General features: G+C 40.1%; 1 protein-coding gene across 2 annotated transcripts in view; it reads right to left on the reverse strand.

The window, feature by feature from the left end:
* Positions 1-26,393, reverse strand: part of rabgap1l (RAB GTPase activating protein 1-like) — a 110,167-nt gene that overhangs the window by 14,453 nt on the left and 69,321 nt on the right. For both annotated transcript variants that reach the window (XM_061034110.1, XM_061034109.1), the window contains exons 15-19: positions 22,137-22,211; positions 19,164-19,289; positions 17,455-17,598; positions 13,571-13,612; positions 8,107-8,235 (exon numbers count right to left, since the gene is read on the reverse strand). In XM_061034110.1, the coding sequence (XP_060890093.1) occupies positions 8,107-8,235; positions 13,571-13,612; positions 17,455-17,598; positions 19,164-19,289; positions 22,137-22,211 (516 nt within the window). The remainder of the gene's footprint in view (positions 1-8,106; positions 8,236-13,570; positions 13,613-17,454; positions 17,599-19,163; positions 19,290-22,136; positions 22,212-26,393) is intronic.

A 26,393-nucleotide genomic window follows, 5' to 3' on the forward strand; every position in this document is an offset into this window, starting at 1 on the left:
AGATAGCATTCAAATAGTTGTAACAATGATATAATCTTAATACAAGACAATTAAATACTATTACAGTTAAACTTTTAAATAAAGATTTACCCTTTAAGTCCTCTTCGATTTCTGTGTATCTAGTTGTAGATGAAGAGTGTTTGGACTGCTGACAGTCAAGCGGTTCATATCTGTGCTGCCAGATCTTGTGAGAGTAGACACATGACAATAATTAATTTCCTCATGATTTGTACTCTGAAAAATGTCTTTCTAAATAATGAATGTTCAGAAGATATGTTACGTTTAAAATATGGTTTCAGTTTATTGTATTTTTGTTGACTGTGGGGCAATTCAATCAGTCCTAACTTCAACAGACGCAGGACCTCCTGCCTGTCTGCTAAGGGGGAGGGGCATTGGTGAAACCCATGTGACATGGATATAGAAAATACATTTTAGTACAAAGGTTGTGTCTGAAACCGACAAAATATCATACATCCTACTACATATATACTCAAACACGATAATGCACTGCCAACAAACCTTCAGAATGCTGTTACCATCATACTAATAACCACCTCTCCACGTTACATGAAATCTTCAGTTTCATATTTCCTGCAGTTGAATAAGCTAGTACAGCTGTCAAATATGAAATATGAGAACACTATGTCCATTACTTATACAGCTATGTAGTTATCTGAATATTATTTGACCAGATAGAAAATGTATTACAGTACAACTACTTTTATTTGAACGTCACTTTTTGGTTGGCTTCCGCTGCAAAGTCTGCAGAGCTGCAATGCATTGTGGGGCCATTGAGTATGATGGGTGAGTTGGTGTATCATGCTTAAAAATAATGGTCAAACTTCTAAACATCCAGACATTTCTCACATACATAAAGTTTCAAACTATGAATTCAGAGCTCACTACATACTCAATATGATGTCATACTTAGTATGACTTGTATGTAAGTATCCAGCAGTTCTTGTTGAACAATCTCTGGTCAGTGATGGACAATGATGTTATAAATACATTCGGATTGGAATAGCATCCCGAAATCAAACATTCCCAGTCCCTTCCCCCCATATGGAAAACTTCTTAAACTCCACTGAGCGATATAAAAAGTCCTTTTTCAAATTCTAAACCTGCTTTTACAACGAGTGTATATGAGCATGGCTCAGCATCTTGCTCAAAGTCATTTCAAACAGCTCATGGTTTCAAAGAAACAAACAACGCTTATACACAACGCAGTTTAAGGGCTAAAACCAGCTGATGCATCCTCCTACTCGTCTCTTTTTAACTTCAAGTGTTAATATTAGAGAACAGTTTAAGACTGTGATTCATTTAAGGAGATTAAAGTTTCTTAATGTCGCTGGAAATGGTACCAGGACCACTTTTAGATCCCTGACCTGAATTCCTGCAATAGAAAATGGAATTAGTCCCAAATGTCCAAGATGAGATCACACACTCAAGTGTCATACTGGGTAATATGCTATCAGCGAGTGTGTGTGTGTGTGTGTGTGTGTGTGTGTGTGTGTGTGTGTGTGTGTGTGTGTGTGTGTGCGCGCATGTCAAAGGGGGAGCTGCTCTTACATAAAGTTGTAGTCGGAGAGTTTGAATATTGAAATAAGGGCAAACCAAGTGGACATCACAAGGAAAACAAGGTCAATGAATTAGATTAACCATGTGTGGGAAACACACAACTACCACTAGACGCACAAGGTCCCCAATGATCCCAAATGTATACCACTAATTGAAACAAACTGACAGCCACAAACGTATTCTGTGTCTGACGAAGCTCTGAAACCTCAAACATGAGAAACTCTTTCAGAAAGAATACAGCACACACCTACACATTCACACATGAGTCTATGTCAACTACCTCATGGAAGGAGACATTACTGCAACATCTATATTGTATAGTCAAGTTTCTGACACGTTCAAATAAAATGCCTAATGGAAAGGAGAGAATAGATGAAGAACCATCAACATCAGATGAAATAAAGTACAATAAAGAAGCAGGTGAATTTCACTCATCTAATATGCAAGAGAAACATGTAACAGGGCACAATGTAACAATGTAACAGGATAAATAGTAAGTAATAACCTCCATCAAATTTCAGAAGGAACATACCAAGAAAAGAAAGAAAAGAAAGAAAAGAAAGAAAAGAAAGAAAAAGAAAGCAAAGTAGTCAAAGGCAAAAAAGGAACAAACTGACACGAGAACAGACCTACCACCGGTCTGAGAGCTCTGAGGGGTCTAGAGTGGGCGACCAAGCGAGTCAGGGTGTCCTCCTCACCCGGTCGGTCGACTACATGAGCGTCGTATGCCACCATGATGGACACCTCCTGCATCATCCTGACTCCTCGTGCCCCCCCGACAGCAAGGAGGAAGAGATGATGAAGAAGATGAAGAAGGAACCAGAGAAGAGTGCAGCTGACAGGTTTTGTTTCTCTCTGAGTGTAGAGGAGGTGACTGGCTGCTTTGAAGAGTCCCTCAGGAGCTGAGCCCCGCCCACTGAGAGGAGGAGGAGGGGCAGTGGGGGGGGAGGAGGAGGAGGAGGGGGAGCGAGGGGAGGCAGTACAACACACCTGTTTGTTTCTCCTTCTCTCTCCCTCTCTGTAACGCAAGAAGTGTGCGACAAAGGAGGATGAGTTTGCGTTTTCTTCCCCTCCACCGAGTAAGTTCCTCCTCCTTTCTCGCTGTCTGATCGCCCGTCTCATTTGTGCCTCTCTCTCCCTCCCCCTCTTTTCTCTAAGTTGCTCTTTTCTGTTTCCTGCTGCGGTAAAAATAAAGATAAAAGCTTGTATACACATCTTCACTTAGTGCTTGGGTGTGTGTGTGTGTCTGTGTGTGTGTGTGTGTGCTTGAGGTTATGAGAAATATGCAGGAAGTTGTCAGATCAGCCACAGTCATAGTTGTTTCAACAGTAAAATGTAAGAAGTGAAAGGCTGTCCTGGATGATGCCTGATACTACAACAAACTCACCAGGGACCCCTCAGCTTAAACTACCTGACAACCTCGCTATTGTCATGGCAACAGACCCCTCCTTTTTCCTCTTGATTTTGGAAAACATACAAACATCTATGGGTTCACTTTGCTGTCGCTGTCTTTTGATGTTTCTCTTTCTGGCTCTATCATGAAGCTGAATTGTAAAATTCTCACTCACAAAACAGAGAGAGAAGTTTTAGGTGAGGCATAGAAGAGGAATTATCTCAAAATGTTCAAAACGTCTGCCTCCAGTTTTGACTCTCCAAATCAGATTTAAAAAAAAAAGTTGCCTGAGCCTTACAGCAATCACGCAGTAAATGCAGATTTTCATCTTTGTTTTTACTTCAGAACATTTGGCAAATTACAGGAGATATTACAATGACTGTGGCCAATATAGCAATGTTAACATAATCTGTATGTCAGATCTTTACATGAAAATGTCTCGGCCTTAGATAGTTACAGTTATATTATAAAGAAAATGGTAGCAGAGAGAAACCTAAAATAATGTGTTTGATGGAGAATTGTAAGTGAATGCAAAGACTGAGCAAGTAATCAAAATAACAAGTGAGCTACAATGAATAATTGAATAAACTTAATATAAATAATGTAAGTCACATATTAATAAAACAACACGTTCATAAATAATATAGAAATAACTGCTGACTAAAGATGTTTTTCATGCTCAACAAAAAGGAAGAAGAAACGTGACAAAATCTAATGTTTTGTTTTCACTAAACTTCAACATCACATTCAACCAACTTAAAAAAAACCTTGAACAATTTTGCACTGAATTGTTTTAATATTCCCTAATTTACATAGATACAAGTGAGACGGGGGCACCCAGGACGCGTTCTTCTTGCAGTGCAGTTTGCGGGCATTTCACTCTTTGCACATGCTTTGTAGATTCCACGCTCTCTCTTTCTCTCACCTGCACAGGTTTTGCGCACTCAAAAGCAACGCAATTCTTTTGGCCGGATCTGGCCATAAATCTTTCATGCCAATAAACTACTCTGTGCACAACCTCTTTCTACACTCATGTCTCAATTCTCTCTTTTTGAGCTTTCCCGTTGGAAGGATTTGCTAGAAAATCAGTCAAACCTTGAGCAGCCAATGAATATACAACATTTCTCTCCTGAAAAGTCATCACTCCAGCCGCGGTCCAGCGGGTGTTTAAGAAGGCAGAGAAATTCAAATTCTTCCCATAATCCGCAGAAAAAGGCTAAGCCACACTACTGCCCGTTGTGTTCATCAAGCCAAGGTGCCAGTGAATTCTTTCGATGTTTTAAGCAGCTTATGCTGTTCTGCTGATCCGATTTAGACGTTGGCGGAGAGAAATATGTAAAAAGGGGGGTTAAGAGAAAATAAAGTGGCTAAAACAGGCTGGTTTTCACTTTCTCTCTGATGACATTGCAGGTCTTCTTGAAGCTCCTCCAAGACCAGTACTGTTTACTGACCACCTTAATCAAAGCTTAAGGGACAGAAAGTGTCCGTTCAGCTAAATGATCAGAATCAGCTTCAACAGTTAACCCCACAATACATTCATGATATTTGACTTTGTCTAAAAAGTGTGCTTTGGATCACTATTAAAAGCCTTAAGACACCACATGGCCTGGAAAGTGTCCCAGTCCAGAAAAGTCACTCTATGGAAACAGTGTGTGTGTGTGTGTGTATGTGCTTTGGAGGAGCTTGAAGTAAAGTGGTGGAGGTGGGGATACAATTAGTAAAACAATTATTTAGCTGATTATATATTCAGTGTTAAAGGCATTTCTCAACCGAAAATACCAAGAGGGGGCAGGAATTAGTTTATGAAACATGAAGGTTTGCTGCTTTTCTCTTTTTTATATCACTGGAAGTTTGATACCTTTGGATATTTAGATTGAAATACGAACAAAATAAACTAGGGTTATTCCAACACTGATAGCATATTATATTATAGTATATAATATTGGCAATGTTTCAGGTAAGTTATCATGTGGCAATAAACATTAAAAGTGGGGGGCTGCTACAGTAGCAAAGTGTGAGATGTTTGTTAAAGAGAACAAAATTAGCTATTTTTTACCAATGCAATATGTTTGTTTATGGCATTAATATCTCATAAGTACTAAATATTGTCCAAACCTCGAGTCAAAGGGTCGGTGATAAAAAGTGAGAAGTGAAAAAAGAACAGTACTTCTTTCTGTTACTCCTTCTCTTCACTCTGAAGTCTTGTTTTTATCTCTCTCCCTCTGACTGACTTGCTCCATATTACTTCTATCCACTGGGAATATTCTATTTTAAACATGAAAAGAGAGTTCGGTATGAAAACCTGACAGTAGAGAAACGATTCTTTTGAACAGAAGACAAGGAGCTCAGACAAACGCCTGTGTGAGAGTGTTAACTCTGGTTATTAGACTGTGTTTTGTATTTGAGTTTAATATTTAAGTCAACGATTTGCTCAGTCAGTTCATCCAAAAAGTCTGACATCTCTTGCATTTGTAAGCAAGAGTCCAAGAATGTCCAGGAGAAGCCACTTTCCATCATGTTTGACAACATGTGTGCTACCATTTTTATGAGCTGAACAGGAAGTGATACAAGTTAAAGACCCAATCAGACTCAACGAATACAACACTGACAGTAAGTGTAAATGAGCCTCAAATGAAAACTCAGCAACAGCAAAGGAGGGAAAGATCAGCGAGATGGGAGGATCAAGCGATGAGCAGAGATATACAATGTTTGGCTCCGTCCTGATGCTATCAGACCAACTAACTCCCGCCTGACTACAGTATCGCTTCATCCAGCATAATGACAAGTGTGTTTAACGGCAAATTATTTGGAGAGTTACCTCTGGTGAGTGTGTATGAATTATATTGTCCACAATGCTGTATTTTACATTTGCCTATAGAGCCACATGGCAAATAAAGGAAATAAACAGAATAAATGAGTGGAGTAAGGCAACAATTGGAGATGTTTTCAAACAGAGAAAGAGGAATCAGAGGTTTTCTGATACCCTTTTTTTACTTGTTGATACTGAGTTGGACGTCCCATACCTTGACTTTAGGTCAGCCAATAACGAGAACCATTCTGTTAATAGTAAGCTTAAATAATTAGATCACAGTGGTAGAAAAACACAGATGTTTTATATTCTGCTAGATTTAGCTTACTTTTACTTTTGGGCCTTTTTGCCTTTAGTGGATAGGACAGCTGAAGAGAGACAGGAAATGTTGGAAGGAGAGAGTGGGGGATGACATGCAGCAACGGGCCGAGGACGTATTCGAACCCACAGCCGCTCATGGAGGACTACAGCCTCTAACATGGGGCCCAAGACACAACCGCCAGGCTATCAGCGCTCCCAACTAACATCAATGCATATAAATAACAGTATCGTTTCTGTGAATTGAGAGTTTGAAAATGAAGTAGATCATAACATACGGCCTCAGAGTTATCAGATTACAATCCAGTTGAACACTTGCCTCTGTACTCCTCTGTTTTCTCTTTGTGATGCTAACAGCTAGCGGCTTGCAGGGCGGCTCCATTTTGAAGCAATATGTATCTACTATCTAAATAAAACTATCTTAACACACAAGAAGGGGATAACTTGATGGTGTTCCAACTCTCAGTCCAGTTATAGAGACGTGCAGAGTCTGTGAAAAGCAGTGTTCGTGTTTTTTCCTACAATGTGAGCATGTACATGTTGAGTGTGTTAGTGCATTCTCCTCAGCACAAGGCCTGACACTGCAGAATGTAACGCGCCAGAATTGTGCAAAAAGGCGACCAAACTACCAGAGATAAAGAGTGTTTCACAGTGCAGGATATCCTGTGTGCAGAGGAACACAGAAACACACTGAAAACAGGAGAGAATGTAGGCACTGAAAGTCATGTGCCCTGCCAACATGTCCTTGAACACAACACCACATTACGAAGTGTTTACTCAGCGAAAGTTTTGTTTGGATAAGAAAGTCTGAAGATGTCTAAAATGTGAAATATTAACTGTATGCAAATACGGAAAAACAGATAAAGAGTTTACAGCAAGAAAAAGAGAGAAGGGTGGAGGAAGGATGATTATCTGTTCCATCTTTCTCTCAACTCTTTCCTTCCTCTATCACAACAAACTCCTCTGACACACACACACACACACACACACTTACCGGTACAACCTCGCACACATTTTCATATGCACTGTTCGCTGCTTTCCGACTCTGGTGACCTCAGCAAATTCCCTAAATGCCAGCAGCCTTATTAAGGTCAATAGGAGGATGATAACGTGTTTGTGTGTGCGTATAGTATGTGTGTGTGTTTGTATATGCATAAAAGGGAATTTTAGTATACACACACAACCTAACAACTTTTAAAGAAAACTATTCTTCATGAAATCCGTCCTTTATCGGCTAATGACAAAGAAACATACAATAAAGACTCAACAGAGAAATGAAAGAGCACCAATATAACAGCAGAGATGGAAACAATATGTCAAACTAGCACTGACTCACTTCTTACCCTTGCAAGGCAGTTGGAACAAAAGTTGCATACTCATTCACAGCTTACCACTCTTAAAGTCGATATGGTTAACTTTTCAGCAAACAGTTTTTCTGAACTGAGATCTTTACCAACTCCAGAGGGAAACATTGAGCTCTGTAGCTGCTAAATACTCCACGTCACCACCCTGTCCTTCTCGCATGAAGTGAATTATCCTGAATATTTCCTGCTGTGTTCTCACATGAGTTCACCCCGATGTTTTTTTACAATTATTTTACAATTAAAATAATTTAAAATTACAATTTTAAAATTTACAAGGGGCCGGCAGGAAAGAGTCTGGATAAAGTTAGAGTGAAAAAATGTGTCTGTTTATTGGAGTCCAAATGTACTGTGAAGAAATCAGGGATATCACCATGTTGAGAGTAGCTCATATTGCAATAAGGTCATGAATTCACTCAATCCCAACAGGGACTAACCTCTCTGCAGACCCCTCGACTTTCGACCCCTATGGTTAAAGGTGCTTGTGACTCAGTGGGGAATTAAAAAGATAGGAATTCCTTAATGTGTTGCTTGGAGCCAAACACATTCTCACAGTTCTCCGGGAACCATTTGTGTAAAACATTTAGAAACAGGGAAAGGACTAAGGGGGCTAACAAATTCTCATGTTTGTTTGTGGCAGTCTTTACCTTGATGTTGCAGGCCTGATCCATAAGCCTGCGGGCGTTTTCTGCAGCTCTGTAGCGTTTTGGGAGCTGGACTCTGAAGAACTTAAGAGCCCCTTCGAAGTCCGCCTGTAAGAGGTCCTCTTTAGACGTCTGGAGCGAGACAAGAGGAGGTGGGAGGATAGGGAAGTGGCGGTGGTGGAGACAGATAGACAAGAGACGGTCATTAAGATTCAGAATCAAATAGTAACCTCAAACAGCTTGATTTTCATTTTTAGTGAGGACATTATAATCGGTCGGACCAAGCCAACCCTTGGCTGCTATGAACTTATTGACAATAAGAATGTTTACAGAAATCAGATTCAGGCTACAGCTTCTGTTCTTAAATAAGTTTATATAAGAGTTGACATTTTGACATTTTAACATTTTGTGTTATTTTGAGTCTGGAGCCGTGTCTGCAGCTGTTTGTCCAGAGTATGTGGTCAGCAGCAGATATCATGATATCATTTGTTCCCTCGAGAAGAACAGCAGAGTCACCTTACACATGCATAATCGGACACTGAAGCTCACATTCCTGATTGTATTAAATCACATCCCATTCTTATATCTGCTCTTATCTTTGGTAAAACGTTTCCTGCCTGTTCATTCTCATTTTGCGAGACAAGATACATCCAGCAGATTCATATGTAACTGTCTTGTAAGAGAGTTGGAGCACACAGGTTAAAGGAGACAGCTTTGATTGTAGTTTTAGTTTTAAAGGAAGAAATCCCATGCGCTGAGGAAATAAAAGTCAGATACACAAAACCTTGAGCTTCTCTGTTGCGGAATTTGGACAAAGCAACTTAAACCTTGTTGAACTACAGGTTAGAAGGATACTTTTGACAGAATAAATCAACCCCCCACAAACACACAAACCTATGACACCATCTTGTGGTATTTAAATGAATTGTCACAAGGATCTTTCCAGGAGATGTTACTAAATGCACACACATGCAAAGCTAATCAACATGTTCCATGTTAGACCATGTTTGAGACACACTCCTAATTATAATAAATCCATATGAAGATGATGAAATCTAAAATATAGGCAGCATGAAAAAGAAGTAGTGGGGACGAGTATCTCTTTCAGACGTCTGCTTTATAGAATCTTCAGTGAGTTTTCCTCATGATTCAATCCAGGAAGGATCCAGGGCTTAAACCACAGAGCTTTCCTGCTTTTCACTTTCTGTCCTAATCTGTAGCTCTTGTCATTATTAACACAAGTCAAACTAACAACCTCTCCTCTTTAACTCTAAACCTGATGATCCCTGCATGCTCATTTTCTTTCATCCAGCATCTGTTTCATATTCCCCCCTCTCTCACCGCCAGCAGCTTAGGGACGAAGAGCCGGTGACCCATCCCGAGGAGACCCATGACCCTGCAGAAAGAGTCTGCTGATGCCTCACTGCCGTGGGCCCTCTCCTCCACTGTCCCATCTCCATCCTCCACTGCCCTGCGCACCGATACTGATGGAAGGGGCAGGTGCTGCGTCAAGGCAGGTACAGGGGGAGGAGAGGGAGGAGGGGAGGATGGAGGAGTCGGTGGAGGGGTGGGGCAGGGTGAGGGAGAGGGGCGGTCCCGCTCAGGGGCCAGGGTGGCAGATGACTCCAGTGTGTCGTCCTAACGTACTAGTTGGTTTCTTGGGAGTTGGAGGAGAAAGGGGTGGTAGGTGTTTAACTCGGGCGAGTCAAGGTTTCCTTCGTCTGATTCTGTATCTAAAATTTGACAAATCTTCAGGGAAAAGAAGCAGAGAGCAGCACTCCAAGCAGAGTCACAGTAGTCGGATTTTCAAGTCGCTAGATAGGAAAGAAGCGATGACACCCAAAGCTTTACAGGAACTCAGCAGAGACAAGACTAAGCATCCAAGGCATGTAATGCTGAGGTTGCTCCAGTTCATCTAAGCAGCACAGAATCTGGACAAGTGGACAAGACGTCCCTAAGCTTGTACCACTGTCAGAGCCTGGAAATGTCAACAATGTTCGTCAAAATAAAAGTCAGAAAATGACGTAGTGACGCTGCTTGAGGCATTATGCCGAGTCTTCCAGCTACCTGCCAGACTCACTTTGAAATCCAGTCACACTGCCCACTCTCATCTTTCCATGTCAAACTCCTCCACCAATCCCAATCCAGTATACCGTCGCTTAGCAACAAAGCTTCTAAACACGTGGGCCTCAGTACTCTGTCTTTTTAAATATTTTCCTTCACAGTTAGACTTCAAAGACGGATACAGAAACCCCTTCGGTCCACAAAATTGAGTGGCCTTAATGCTCAAGGCTCTGAGCGCAAGACGTCACATCAAAGCAGTCGATGTGTTTTGTATTCCTATTTCCAAACGGGAGGCGGAGTCTGATATGAAGCTGACGGGGCTTTTAGCTTTCTTTGAAATGTAAAATTGCCTGAAATAACAGTATGATTCCTTTCATCTGAAGAGCCCTGGTCTAAGCCTGAGCAGAAGCAGAAGAGATGTGGTCTGTTAGCATTGGCCCTTTTCAGCCTCCAGGAGATGATGATGCATTCCTGTTGGTTTATGGCTGAGTGGATGCTGAACCCGTTGACTCAGATTTAAGCCAGTCAGTGATGCATAAAAAGCAAGGCGAGTTTGGAAGCATGTAGTAAAACAGAAAAAAAAGTGTATCACGATATCGTCTCGTTGCTCATCCTCGTCAGTGATGTAACCCTGTGATTTGAAGTCTAACCAGATCCAACAAAGAGCAGTAAAAGCAGAGTCAGGTCAACAGCTCCAGCATGGACTCAAGTATCTCTCCCTCCGGCAGATTTCCATTAGCAGCAGCCAGACATCCGGTCTGTAGCGGTCAGTAGATCCTTTAGATGGGAAGCCATCTCCTTCAGATGGAAAGTCACTTCTGCCTCTCAACAACAAAGCTTAAATGGATGTGTGTTTGCACGAGTGTGTGTATTGTTGTTCCTTCAGGAGTGATGCTCCTGGCCAGAAGCCGGGTGAGGCAGAGTAAAGGTACCGCAGAGTGCTTCTCTCCAACTGTCTCTCTCTTCCCTCACTCTCTGTATCTTCCTTGCCTCTGTACTCCTCTGTTTTCTCTTTGTGATGCTAACAGCTAACAGCTAGCGGCTTGCAGGGGCGGCTCCATTGCAGAGGTCTGGGTGGTGGTGGTGGAAAGAGGTAGCGTGTTGGAGAGCCAACAGAGGAGAGGAAAAGGCGGAGGTAGAGGAGTGGAAGGCAGAGACAAGAGAAAACATGGAACCGAGGGAGAGAGGCAGATGTAAGCTTGCATCCATGGGAGGTAGAGATTGAAGAAGAAAAAAAAAAGAAGAGCTTTTATCCTCCAAGTCCAGATTGCTAATGCTATAGCATATGCTCCTGTTGTGATGTGGATGGGGGCTGCTAAACAGGAGAGGGAGGGAGATGAACACAGATGGAGGGAGGGGTGATGAGAGCGGAGGAGAGAGAGCAGAATGGGTGTAGGAGGGAGGAGGGGCCTCGGGGGACAATGCCGTCATGCCCCGCCAATGAGAGGCGGCCTGTGGAAGCCCCTTCTTCCCTCCTCTCACCTCATTTTGTTCTCCGTTCCTGACCATTGCATGCACCACATCTTTCTCTCCCTGAAACTAAAGATTCATGAGTTATTTAGAGAGAAGGCCTGAGTGAATCTGCATTACTATATAAGGGAATAATAATTTTATATTATAATTTTATATATAATTTTATATTATCATTAATATCAGTCAATATGCAAATTAGGATTGGCTTTACCACTTTTAAATCAGCCTTTGTTTCATTTGTCTTTTTTTCTCTGTGCAAAAAATATAATGTTTATATGCAAGTGGAATCAGGTCTTCCACTTGCTTGATAACCATAAAAAAATTGGATTAATCAAAAATATGTTGTTTCTTAAATGTATTTTGAAGTGCAGTTGTATGGGGTATTTGCACAGAAATTAGCGTATTAGCCACAAGAGACACCTGACCTGCTGTTCAGGTTTAATGCGCAGTGTCAACTTGAGTTTTGCTTAATACACTGATCGTTACATTGTGAATTCTGTTAATGGTGCCTCCTAGTTTGAGTTCATTTTAAGCAACAAATGCCATTCCCTTGGAAGTCAAACTTCAACCATAAGACCTGGGAACTGTCCTGCATTTTTAGTGCCACAAAAAGAGATGCTCATAGCTGGAAATGAATTTGAACTAAACCATAACCTTAAATAATAACCTTAGAAAAATGTTAATTGCCTTCAGCACCAAGTAATGGAAAACATGATGAGGCAAATAAGCCTGTTCCTTATCACTGAGTGTTCATCAATGTGCAGCTTGACTTCCACAATGAATGTCCACATTACACAACCAGACACCAACATGTGATATGACATGTCACTGCAGATGATCACAGATGCGTCCTGACTTGAGAGGATCTGATTACACATCAAACTGGAACCCCACACTCTGATTCTGCCCTCACAGTAGGATTGCTAGTTTGGGTGATGTTAAAGAAGTATATATTTTCTTAAAATTCATTTGACTACACTTAAAATACAGACTTAAGTTGCATTTCATGAAGTTTATTTGGTTAAAATTTAAATTTTTTCTTTCTTTCTTTTACTAATACAAAACAATGATCCTTATGTAGAGTGAAATTAATAATATGATAATACCTGATGTCAAACAAATAGAAACTATGTAACATAACATAGTGTTTGTAAAGTCTAGTTTAGATGTGTTGGTATATCTATGACTTATGTATTGTGCCTTAGTTTGTGTGACTTTATGTTTGATGAAACTTTCTGTTTATTAAATATAAATACATTTTCTAAATAAAATTGCTATTTTTTGGGGGGACTTGTCAGGGAATCTGTATTGAAACTATGTTTGAAACCATATTTTTTTTCTTTGAGGGGGGTATGTTTATAAATGATAGTTACCTCAGCTCACAGCAGTTAAACTAAATCATTACAATTTCTATCCTGCCTAAAACACGTAAAACAACAAATAAAATATTGCAAAAACATAACTCAGTAAGAAACGTAAATGGACACAAGAGCAGGCACATTATTCTAAACGTTATACGCCTTCACAGTGCACACATGAATCTGATTTATTTTCAAGGGCAATTCCGATGCAGTTTCTGATTTGATCACTAGAGGGCAAGAAATGCCCACACATTAACTGTCACACCTCTACTCCTCATGTCAGACGTTTCACTCACTACAACTCTTCTGTTCATTCATGCTATTAAAACAACTCTTCAGAAATTCTCAGTTCACTACTTTAAAAAAACATGCTTCTAAAATGTGACGGCAATGACCATCTCTTCTATCTTCATGCAAAGATTACATTTTACCTTTCTACTGAGAGAAATCGTTTATAAAGATTGAACCAATTTGGGTTGGTTTAAATAAAACATTTTGACATGAGGAATGATTTTAAAGTTGAGAAAATAAAAACTGTTAGCAAATTCATAAATGATGTTTGTGCTAACCTTGAGCAGAGCCAGGGCTACATTGAAGATAATGTTGAGACCCTGGAAAAGAGAGAGGAGAATTATGTGTTAGTACAAACATGAACAGAGGTCAAACTATCATCTTCTAAAAGGCTTTGCAAATGTAAAAACATTTAACGCTTTAGGTACAGCTTGTCATTCTGGCAGCTTATGATATATAATACAGTAAAACCGTCTAAGGAAATAATACAAGTTAAACATCAGAAATATGTTTATGCCAAGGAAAGGTAAACTAACAGATATGGATCAGTAGAATCTTCACAGTCTCTGCTGCATCTCACTCTAACTTCATGAAAAGAATGAACTTTTATCTTGCATTGTTGTTGTTTACAAATATATCTACATGAAATGAAATGAAAGCCACCCCTTGATATTTTTCCAGGTAAGATGATCTCTGTGCTAAAAACGGACAGGTTTTATTGTAAACCATCACAATATCTCATATATTTATTAATTAAAAAACCTATATAATAGTATTTTGAAATTAAAATTGTCTTTGTTCCCAAAAGGGGAAAACCGGTCCCCCCAGATTCTGTGCAAAAAAGAGAATCAGAAGCCGAGTCTGTAAAGTCTACCTCTCTGACAGCGATTGTTTATTTCTTAGTATAAGCAGCAATTGAAAAAATATGAAATAAAAGTCACATTTTAAGAAAGGGAAGCTTAAGTTTATCATTACTATTGTTTTTTAAAGGTTTCATTTTGGGCCTTTCATGCCTTTAATTAGAGACAGGACAGTGGATAGAGTCAACTCGGGGACGGGGACGGGGGGACGGGGGGGGGACAGAGAGGGGAACGCCATACGAGAAAGGAGCCACAGGCCGGACCCTCACCCGGGCCGCCCGCCCTGAGGACCACAGCCTTTGCACATGGGGCGCACGCACGCACCAACCACAAGGTCAGAAGCGCCCAAAATGTATCATTACTAAAAAGATATCTAAATGTAAAGGTTACTGCAGCACAAATAAAACTGAATGGAGATGTCTTTTACTATCGAGAACAACATGAGGTACAGTGAAAGTGGAAAGAGTGGAGTGGAGTGAAAGAGTGTTCTTTACCTATTTTGTAATTATTAGATGTATGATGCTTCTATATAAATCCCTGATTATAGCATGGAGCAGATTTTTGTGTTAGGAAGTTTTGTTTGTATTCACCTATTTCTGTACATAAATTGGACATGATGTTTCCCGTCATGTTTTACAGATGAAAAGCTTCTGATTCTGACATAGAAAGAGAGAAAAATGTAAAGCTGATGTCGGCTCTGCTTTGGAACACCCATCTACTTGGTCTCAGTGACAACCAGTTCACATGGCAACACAGAGCTAAAAATATCTATAAAAAAAAAAAGAGAGAGAAAGAAAAGAGAGGGGGGGAGCTCTGCCTTCACAAACCTTTCTCTGTAAGCCTCAAGATGGTGCCACTGTGCTGAGGCCGGATGAAAGGTGTGTATGAGAGAAAGAAAGATCATCTCAAAGTCTATCTGAGCAAGAGATATTCATGCAAGAGAAGAAGAGATCAACATGCAGAAAAGGAGGATGACTAAGACGGTGACAGCTGGGCCTGAAGAGGAGTGGTTCAAGATAACATTGATGAGTGCAAAAATTCTCAGCTTCAAATCAAGCAGATTGAGAATAATGACTGTATAAAGTCATAAAAACATCTAGAGCTCCCCCTACTGTCTGGCTGCAGTACAGGTCATAAGGCATGTCTTCTCCATGTTAACAGTTGGGACATAGGTCAAAATTTAAAACCAAAATGTTTCCCAAAAATGGTTTCTGCCATCAGTTTGATCTTATCATGCCCAGTTTTGTCCAAGTGTTCACTTGTCACAGAAGTTTAAATTGCATTTTTTATTTGATGCCATAAAAGGAGTACCTGTAAAATGCAACTATTGACAGCTCTGTTGATAAATGTGACTTTTGTGGGGCGGTGTGCCAAAGTAGAAGAGAAACAAACACCAACACAGGAGTAATTCAATTTTCTTTAAGTGTGTGCTACAATTCAAGACAAGAATCTGTTCTGCTGTGGACTGTACCAACCTGAGAGATATTCACAGATATAAATGTGTGTTTGGGTTAGTACATCAATACACCAGCTCCACCAGCTGATCTCTACAATGCAGACTCTATTTCCAAAAATGGCACAACTGATAGTCACATTGTCCATATTTACTGTATATACAGTCAATGACTCAGGCTAAGACCTAGGATTAAGATTTTGCCACCTTTAAGTTAAAAAAAAATCTGCTAACTGAAAGGTTATCAATAATCAAGTGACTCACATATGACCTTGAGACTCTACGTGAATCAGTTTCATTTAAGGACAAAGAAAAGTCCAATAGCTTAAATCACCAAGGGTTAAAAGAAGCAGAGAGGAAACGAGACCAAGAATAATCAAAGGAGACTGCTTAGTAGACTTCTATAAGGAGTGGACTTAGGAAGTGTTAAAAGTAATTATTATAGACAGATGAACTCACAGTGTGTTACCAAAGGCAGAAAGGGAACAAAGGAAACAACAGGAAGAAAGGGAGATGAACAGCGATGAAAATACAAATAAATAGCAAACAAGAAAAGCTGGCAACGACTGCTACCAATAACAGAATTCTGTATACACAGAGAAAACAGAAAAACATGTGAGAGACTACTGGGTTTATAGACACAAGTTTGTCTTGGAAACATTGGATAAGATCGAGATGAAAAAAGGAAGTTAAAATGTAAAGAATTGTAAGAGAGGTGGGTAAAGGCATAAAGAGTACACAAGGAAAGAGAAACATGACAGAAAAGGAAATGATGAATATGTAGGAGAAGATGATTGAGACAGCAAAGAAGAGGACGACCAACAGGGAGCTGTACAGGAGATGAGATTTCTGGTTATACAAGCAGATTCTTATCATCCAGCTCATTGGAGAAGAAAAACCTGCAAAACTTTTAATTGTTCTGCCTGAGGCCAATAGGAGGACAGAAAGAGGGAGGGTGATAGAGGAATGGAGGGGAAAGATGAAGAGAAAACAAATAGGACATTTGACTTTTGCTGTATTAACCTTTCAGAACAACACAAGTTTAAAAAATAAATTAAATAACACCTAGTATATTTTTCACCTCTCCCTAGGTTTCTTCCTATATGTGGTATATTATATGTTACCATTATATTTCTTTTGAAAAATAGTCAATTTGTCTAATTTCTGCTCTTCTCGACTAAAAATGTCTCTGAATAACTCCAAGTTGTTTGGGTAATGCCTTTCTTCATAGGTCCACGTTGGATGTGGTGTCCCTCAAAGCTTTGTTCTTGGTCCTCTTTTCCTTTGGGTCGGTGTGCTCCAAACACAATGTTTATTGTCCATAAAAACACAGCTTTATGTTTGATCTCGAGATAAAAGCCTCAGCTAAACATTCCCAGTGCACTCTAATTACCCATATGGCTTCATCAGGTGTGTCTGGCAACTCTAACTGCCACCTGATCAGACTCTCAAGGTCGTAATGATCAGCTAAAAGCTTTATTCCTCATTTCATGCCAGTTTTAAAATCATTCAACTGCAGATCAGACCTTCAAAGCCAAAACAGGACATATTGACAACATTGGGAAGATATTGGTACAAAGTTACTGTACAATTAAACCACTCCCCTCCTTTCATTTTTCTATTTCCCCTTTTCCTTTCATGTACCCTTCCTCCAACCTTTGATGTTTCCATCCTGTCTCCTGACTTCCCGGTGATCTGTACAAATTATTTTCTACCTTTCTTTGACACCATTTCTACCTCGAATATAGTGCTCTTATCTTTCTGGAGGAACTCTCCCCTCATTGTACCCTCGAAAATGTAGAACACATCACCCTCCAAGTATGAATTAGTGCAGCGACTCAGGTTTTACCTCGCAGAGCAGAAGGTCAGTGATATGGAAAACCATGCAAAGGGGGAACTTGGCAGTGAAGAGGGTGAGGAACCACTGGGAGGCGTACATGTGTGCCTCCAGGTTCAGTTCCTGAAAGTGGGACCACAGGTCTGGAAGCTGTTCCTGCAGGAGCAGACAGAAGAGAAGGAGGAGGAGAAACATTAAAGATAAATCAGCACTTACAAGTCTTTAAAAGATTTTGTTCCACTTGTCATTTCAAATTCAAAATTACTTTGTTTGAGTCATACTTTATTAAATCATGCAGTTCCATTGAGATGATAATCTCTTTGAAGAGAATCCAAAGAAGAAAAATGAAGAACAAAATTCAGTACAACATCCCAGTTGCCAGACAGTCGGATACATATCCAGTATTATACATCAAACACATTCCAGTAAGTGCAAAACTGGGAAATTTGATATCTTCTTAAACAAAGCATGTACATTTACAAAGTGGTTATGAGAAGATGAGTGGAGTGAAGATTCTACCTTTTGAATATGAATTTGTTTCATATACTGACAATCTTCATTCACTTTATTTTTCCCTTTAGATGATCTGCCTTTACAATCATTTTTTTGTCCAACAACATCGAGCACATGCGAAAAGCATATCTCTGTAGCTTTCAGGCTGAAAAGTCTGCATGTGTGTCGTAGCGTCCATGTGTGTAGATGGAATCAAGGATTCAGTTAGGCAGATAGTGATCCACTCTGGCAGCTCAACACTTAACATGCCACATGACACCTAACTTTATCAGATAGTGATCTACCCCCTGTACGCTAATAATTATCAGTCAATGCTAACATCCTTAAAGCTAGCGTATTTGGTCGATGCTAACTGGGTTGATCTTGATGCTGACAGACGACAGCCTGCAGGAGGACAGGGCCCAATTAAACTCTAATCAATGAGTGGATTCAGGCAGTTACAACCAAGTGGAGTGCGGCTTTACCAGCCTCTTGTTCATCAGTGTCCAGTATCCTGCTAAGCTAATAGAGACAATAATATCTCCTATAACTTAAACACATTTATTCTTATTTTATTGTTTTATGTTTTATATGTGTCATCAGATGTTGTAATCACTGTTACTGTTAACACTGTGTCTGGAATAAAGACAAAGTAAAGTCATACACAGTAAAATAACAAGATAAAAAAGATCAATGAACAAACTGCAGTGACAGACAAACATAAAATGTTGTCAGGCTGTTAAGGTAAAAACTTAGATGTAGACATTAGATATGACTCCCAGTCTGCATCAAAGCAAACAACATCCAATCATTGAGCTTTTCTTCTATTCTGTGCGCTGCTGAAGCTGCTGAAGAGTCTATAATTCTGGGTCCAAGTTGGATTAACTCTCTGCAACTATGTTTCAATGTAACACCTCTGCATCTTCAAATGGCAACATCTGCAGAGGCTTGAAGTACTTGTAACCTGCTGCAATGCCAAGTGGGAGAAACATGACTTTATCCAGTTCCATATTTGTTTCTAATCACAATAGTAAAAGGGCACTGTTTAAAAAAAAGAAGAAATCTGCATATCTAAAAGCTTTCTCGATCAGCCCCTCCTCCACATAGTCCGCTTGATTTCATCTGTGAAATCAAGCGCCGTCTTCTCAGCATTACAGTATGTTGTCCCCAGTTATGTAATAAATACATTCGTTGTAATTTTAAGTATTATAAACGTTCGCATCACTAACCTGCATCAGCCTCTCCAGCTGGTAGAACTTGCAGTGAAGATCCTCAAAGTTGTTTTTGTAGAGAGCTCGAAGGCCGTACTCATACATGATCTTCACCAACACACAGAAGGCCTGTTCCTCAGGCATCTGAAACCACATGGAAAAAAAACAAATCACAACAATAAATGGGAAAGTATTTAATAAAAGCAGCATATTCTTAGATTACAGTCAGGTTATCTGACAGAACAGAAAATGACAAATACCATTTGATGATTTTGACTGAAGCTGCATTAAACGAAGTGAGCAGATAATTAGCTAAAGCTAATTCAACAGATTCATGAGCTAGACAGACGTATGGGAAAAAGCAAATGCATTGCTACTAACCACCTACTTTCCTGGGAGCTCTTGAGCTCTCTTAGGCTCATCGAGGTTGATGGCCTGCCAGAACAACCCCCCCCCACCGGATTGTTGATGGACGGCTTGCCTCCCCCCACCCCCTTGCTCCCTATCCCTCTTCCTGCATCTTATCCCATCTCTCCCCCTATCCCTTTCCAAGCCCGGCGCAGTCTAGGCCTGTGAAGGCTGTTTCGTCATGAACCGGGGATCCGGCCGAAGATTTCTGCCTTTTAATAAGGCAGTTTTTTCTTACCACTGTAACTTTTGCTGCTTTGCTAAAGTGCTCATGATGGATAGGCCGGATCTTTGTAATATAGGAATGAGTAAGGTCTTTTACCTGCTTTTTGTAAAGTGTCTCGAGATAACACTTGTTATGAGTTGACGCTATACAAATAAAAATTGATTGATTGATTGATTGATTGATTGATTGCTAAACAGACAAAATGTGATTAAATTGTAGAAATAAGAATTGTGGTTGGTGGCTTTTACAGCTCGGCCTCTCCATGTATGATGCAATTTGCCTATCTTATGCTGTATACTCTGTTAAGAATGGAGACATGTCTACAAGACAAATAATACTGTATACAGAACACCTGTGTATTATCAATAACAAATATTGCTTGTTTCCCCAGATTTTTTGAATGTCAAATTGTTTGGTAATAGCATTTGAATTGTGGTTATTTCTTTGCAGTTGTTTGGGTTTTAAAAAAGCTAATACACTCTTTACAAACACCATCTTAAACTCCAGCAAACGGACTCTGATAATCGATTATCTGCTGCCCACAAATGAAACCAGAAACCCTTGTTTGGAACGCCGTATGACATTTGTGGTTAAAGCGCATTTTAAGACAAGGAACAGATTCATTTTTAATGTCTATCTGCCTCTTTAGCCACATCAGTCACTGTGATGCTATAGCAATAGGATCACTTATTTATTTGCAAAGTTTTTCTTAACTCGATCTGTTGGCTCCACATGGCGAAGGAGAAGAAGGCACGTTTGACATTTTGATTTAAGATTACTGGCTCTTAAAAAGACCCAAGGACAAAGGAAAGAAGTAAAGGTGTAGATAACATGTAATGTCATACTTTGTTTGAATTTGCAAGTGTGAGTAAAGTAAACGTTATGTAAGTTCTTCATTGACTGTGTGTTTCAGTATGTGTGCTGCTTGGATAAATGAATATAACTGACATAAAAGAAGCTTTAAACTGTGTGTTTGTTCGGATTTATTTCTCCTTGCTCTCTCTGGCTTACACAAGCGCACACTCTCATAGACACTGAGGTGATATTTAATCAGACTGACAGTGTGTGTTTGGGGCTGAATGGGCTCCTGCAGGTAAACCCGGACTCCTATTAATATTCCTGACATCTCCTTCATGACCTCTCCTTTTCTTCCTCTTCTATAACCTGTCGACCTCCCCCTGTATAACTCTCGATTTCTTTTACTGCAGTTCCCTTTATCCCCCTCGTCCTCCCTCCCCTCTCCTCCTCGCCTTAAAAGCAACCTCCTCAGTAACTTCCTCCCCTGTTCTCTCCATTAAACTCCTGTCTCCTCTCCTCCTTACCTCATCCTGATGTATCTTCTCTATACTCATCCACAGTTCCCTTCAATGACTCTCCCGCCATTTCTCCTCAGCCCCTCTCCTCCGCACACTCCTCTTCTCCTTTCCCTTCTCTATCCTTCCTCTTCATCCTTTGCTGCCCTTGTGTTTTGGACTTCAACCAAACATCCACTGCTCTCTCTTTCCCCTCCATGAATTTTAAATCTTTCTGAAATAAAACTTCAGCTATGTTCATATGCGGATAAATTCATACACACTTTGAACAAAAGAGGAATAAGTTAATGATTGTAATGGGAAAAAATGTGGAGGCAGCAAGAGTTGTTAAGAGTTGTGTATTTATCAGTGACCTTGAAACCAAACTGTGATTGAGTGTCTTGCCCACCTCTTTCCCACTCCTCGTTTTCATTCTGTCTTATGCTTTCAGCTCCCTCTATTCATCTGCAGCATTCTGCTATAAACTGCTTTCACTTCAGCAGTCAGCAACTTTCTCTTTAGCAACAGCTTTTCTTCCTCTCACAATGTCTCTCTAAGCAGCCTCATTTAGTCTTGCATTGTCTAGGTTCAGCTTTTATTACACCTAGCACATGCGAAACAGTCTTTGTTTCTGTAGAAACAGAGTGACAGTGCAGCCAACATTTTTTTTTTTTTTTTATCAAAGTGTTAACTCTAAAAAAAATTTTTTTTTAAAAACTTCCAGAGAAAGCCCTCGCCCACAGTCTTTAGTCAAATCAAGGTAACATCCTTTCAGAAAGAGCGCAATGAAGTGATTTATTCTGTAAATGTAATGGATGTTAATATTCATTTAATATTTTTAAGCTTCACTCATGATCTTGTTGAAATATGATGATCGTTCACATTGTGTCATCTATGCACTGATTATGCTAAACATGAAAGGCCATAGTTTGTGTGTGTGTGTGTTGTGTTGTTTGTGTTTTGTTCCACCCAGGTTGGTTTGCATGTATGTTTGTATCTGTATGTGTATGTGTATGACCATGAAACTCCAGGCTCAGTGGATGGATAGAAAATAAGTTAACTCACGTGCAGCAGGAGAACCGCAGCGAGGAATGACTGACCCTGACAATAACCGATTTCCTCATCGTAGACGGAGTAAGCCTGTAAGAGGGAAGCAGAAGCAAACACAGGAAAATAATCAGCAAGAAATCAGAGTTTAGAAATGAATGCCTCAATCTTCCTCAGAATGTCCCTGTACTACAGGAAACTGCAGTATAATAGGGATATAAAACCTATATAAAAGAACATACACAAACATGGAGGCCAAAGAATTTCACAGGTGAGGAATTGATTTGAATAATTTGTGGAGCAGAATGTGTAGTAATCTTTTGGTTTCTTGGTGCAGCGAAGTTGTTCTTTAAAATACTGCAAGACTCAATAAGACTGAACAAAAAAAGGGGAGGTTGAGGGCCTCTATAAAGGTTCATAGAGCCAAAAGAAGATGGTAATGATTCTCAGTAGATTCCTGCATACCTTTTCAATTCATTCGGCATTTTTCCTTATTAGACAGATTTGAATCACAGCTCCTTTGAAATCAGATATCAAGGCAGTCTCAAGCCAGGTGTAGGGAGCCTTTTTCTGATACCCAGATTAAAGCCTAGTGGATTTCTTTATTAATTTAAAATACAGTCAAATCATAACACACTACTTATCCCCACTGTAGACGTAATTTATGTGAGGCGGGGTGGTGACCATCTTATGTAATAACCCTCAGCGGTTCAGTCATCAGTGTGTGGAACACTGAGAGTAACCTTCAGATGACCGTTCAGGAGCTGCTCTGTTTAAAGAACGGGTGGTAGTTGACACGTCCCACCAATCATGCTAATGAGCAAACAGGAAGGCTTTTCCACAGTGTAAACAAGGATCCACAGAGAGGCAGACATGTCTAAAACAATTTGTCCCACACTTAAGTATTCTTTAGGTGGGGGAAAAGGGAGAGACAACAACGCACAACTTCAACTCTCAACCTGCCAATATACACGCAAGTACAGAAGAAACATACATGAACAGCACTTTGGTTCTTAAGGAAGACATTCTCCAATCGTCCTGCAAAAAGCATTCAGTGTTTCACAGCAGGTGGATTGTGATGGTCTGTGGAGGAAAATTGAACACATTTATCTACTTAGATTCATATAAATACAATGTGTTTAGTTTTAGCTTGTACCCAGAGCTATTTGAAATCATTAAGCTGGTTATGGTTAAATATCTGCCACAAAGATATCATGGATGAGTATTCTCTTTTTGACAGACACAGCAGTCAAACCTCTATGTAATGCAGCTGAAAGAGTCTCTCCCTCTCCTTGAAACATTAGTGTGGACGTCCAGAGCGCCGCTGCTAATTTGGGGGTTTGATGCGGGGGTAATAGAGAAGTCTTGTGGAGCTGTCTGAAGCGTGATCTGCAAGCTGACATGTTTGATGGAGTGTGGCATTCACATGCCCCCGACTCATCTGGGAGAAGTGCATGCTGACAGATGGATGGGGCATGTCCTGGTGGGAGAAGTCTAAATTTGTTAGACTAGAGAGATTATAAAAGGCTCAGAGGGAAGGATAGTTACAATTCAATGTCTAAATTCTCATAAGTAATAGGCTGTCTTTATTTTTTTTTTACATGTGTGAAGGTTAGAAAAACTTTCGATGCAGTTCAAATGTATTAATTCATCTGAAAAAAACATACTTATATATAGGTCATAGGTTGGTTGAGCAACACAATCAATGATCATCTGTTCTGTAAATGAGTCTCTGAGGGAGACAAGTTAAAAAGATGTGGGAAGTTACTGAGAGGAATATTTTGTTGATGGTAAAAGAAAACTACGGCAAAATGATCCTTGCAAATTATTGGAAAGCTTTTTGATAATAGTGTTACATTTTTCCTTTCCAATATTGTTAAATAGCCAACACATTAATTTTTTTAATGCCTGCTTTATTCTAACTACTTTTTTATTTGCGACTGCCCCTCCTCATTATTAGCATTATTATTGTTTAAGTGCAGCTACGCCATTTTGTCTTGTGTGAAGAGTGAATTTAGCTTCCTGGTATATATATACGACAGTGTTTCCCACATTTTAAAGTTCTCTTTGATATTCATTATCACATCAGGTGAGGTATGAGCGTATGAGGAGGCTTATTGATGATGACAGGTATCGTAACAATCTAAACTAGGAGTGCATCATAGGCAGAAAGCAGCTGCAGAACATTATTGAAAAGCTTCATTTTGACATGAACGTTGCAACTCAATAGGTGCATTTACATTAGGGACGTACGGACGGCGGACCCCTCTCTCTCTCTGTCTCTCTCTGTGTCTGATTCTGATGTGATTCTACTCTTGTTTTTGCTGCATTTCGTCTTGATAACAAGCCTCCCGAGGCTCACCTGTTGTGATTACAGAGTCCCAAGGGAAACTTTAAAACAGGAGTTTTGTTGTGTTGCACGGAGCATCCGAAGACGCAGTTGAGAAAAAAAAAGAAAAAAAGAAGAAGCCATTTGCCAACATGAACCCAAGGTTTGCAAATCAGTGCGCACAAGTCACCAATATGTTGGGAAGGTTTCTATAACTGTGTTCATGGACATGCATTACAAATCCATGTACACAGTCTCTTACATTTCCGTGCACACACTCTCTCTCTCTTTTGCGGTCCAGATATTATTGCTGGCGGACAAGTCTTGGTCTGGGAGCTGCCAGTCGCTGACCCCTTGGATAGGGCTTGTGTCCACTAACAGGCTTTTTTTTTTTGCGCTTTTAAACCTCAATTTCAGCACTTCTCACCAGCGCTTACTGTTACTAGGGTTACCAAAGTTTTCTTGCGGCACTTCCTTTTTAAATGGCCTATTTTAAATTGCTCTGTAGGCTTAATATTTTCTTTTGTTCCAGGATCTTTTACAAAGGAAAGGTAAAACAATTTTGAAGAATTGTGTCCTGGCATTAACAGCTGCTCAAAATCTGGAAGGGATCAAATGCAGTTTTGGAATAGGTCACACTGTGGTTCATGCATAACACTTTCACTACCGTGCGAGCAGAGAATCCAGATCAGAGGATTCTTTTTATCCACTACAGAATGAGATGATGCAACATGTAATCACAATTATAAAATGTGACTCTTAAGACTTTGCAGCTCAATTTCTATGGTAATACAATTCTCTGACAAACAAAAGTTAGTTCCTTGCTGTAATGGATAAAAGGTCAGTGTCAGCTTCAGATAAGGAAGATAGTGGTGAAACATGTCCCTGTCGGTACTGATTTTAAGGAGAAACACTATTCTCGTCACCAGGATTTGAACTAATATCGTAAATAATTTGTACAGGAAAGCACTCAGTGATATTCCACAATAACCTGTTGGATGTGGCACTATGTTTCCAGTAGATATTCTTTACTCCATTTATCTGAGACTCACAGGTTTTGAACACTAACTGGGAGAATAATGCTCACTGTCACTGTGCCCTTGAGTGAAGCAGTTAACCCCTGACTGTTTCCTGCAGACCTTCTGAGTGACCACAGGTAAGATGTGTGAGGTCGCAGAGGTTAGCTCGATGTGTGACAGAGTGAAACATTAAGAGAATAAATCAGTTTAGCGCTCTCTGAAAGAGAGCACGGAGCACGGCTGACCTTCCCCAGAGAATAAAAAAGGTTAGAAAATAAAGGACTCCAGGTCTACTGCTGCGTGAAAATGAATACAAACTTTGTCCTGGATCCTCTGTGCCTGTAACCCACTCATGCCTCAAGATCCGGCCAACCTTATCAGCAGCAAATCTACATGGATTTGCATACAAATGAAGGCGGGCTCGACACTGACCTAGTTGGGCCCGGGCTGAATGCTAACCCTTTCTGACAGGTTCTCCCACAGCGCTGACCGGCCGTAAATCGGCTGTGCCGGTAAACTACAAAGAAGCAACAGTTCTACTCCAAAGATTATGGTCTTTTGAATACATTAAATACTCCTTCTTTGATTTTGCTCTTATTTTATGCTCTTTGTATCATTTATCTGTGAGGCTAAAAGGTTGTGTCTGGGGGGCACCGGTAGCATAGTGGTTGGTGCGTGTGACCCATGTACGGAGGCTACGGTCCTCCAAGCAGGCGGCCCGGGTTTGAATCTGACCTGTGGCTCAGCATGTACATGTAGATGATTTAGATTGTTTCCAAGCTTGTTAAACTGTCAGTTTGTTTTTAGTTTTGTTTAAAATAATTAATTTATTTTCCGTCTGTGATAAAGCTGTGAGATTAAGCGTAGCTTGAGCAAAGAAGGACTGGTCATAAGACGCTGAAGTGGTTGGTTTCACAGCTGCAGTGA

Source organism: Labrus mixtus, chromosome 3 (assembly GCF_963584025.1).
Source record: "Labrus mixtus chromosome 3, fLabMix1.1, whole genome shotgun sequence".
Lineage (NCBI taxonomy): Eukaryota > Metazoa > Chordata > Actinopteri > Labriformes > Labridae > Labrus > Labrus mixtus.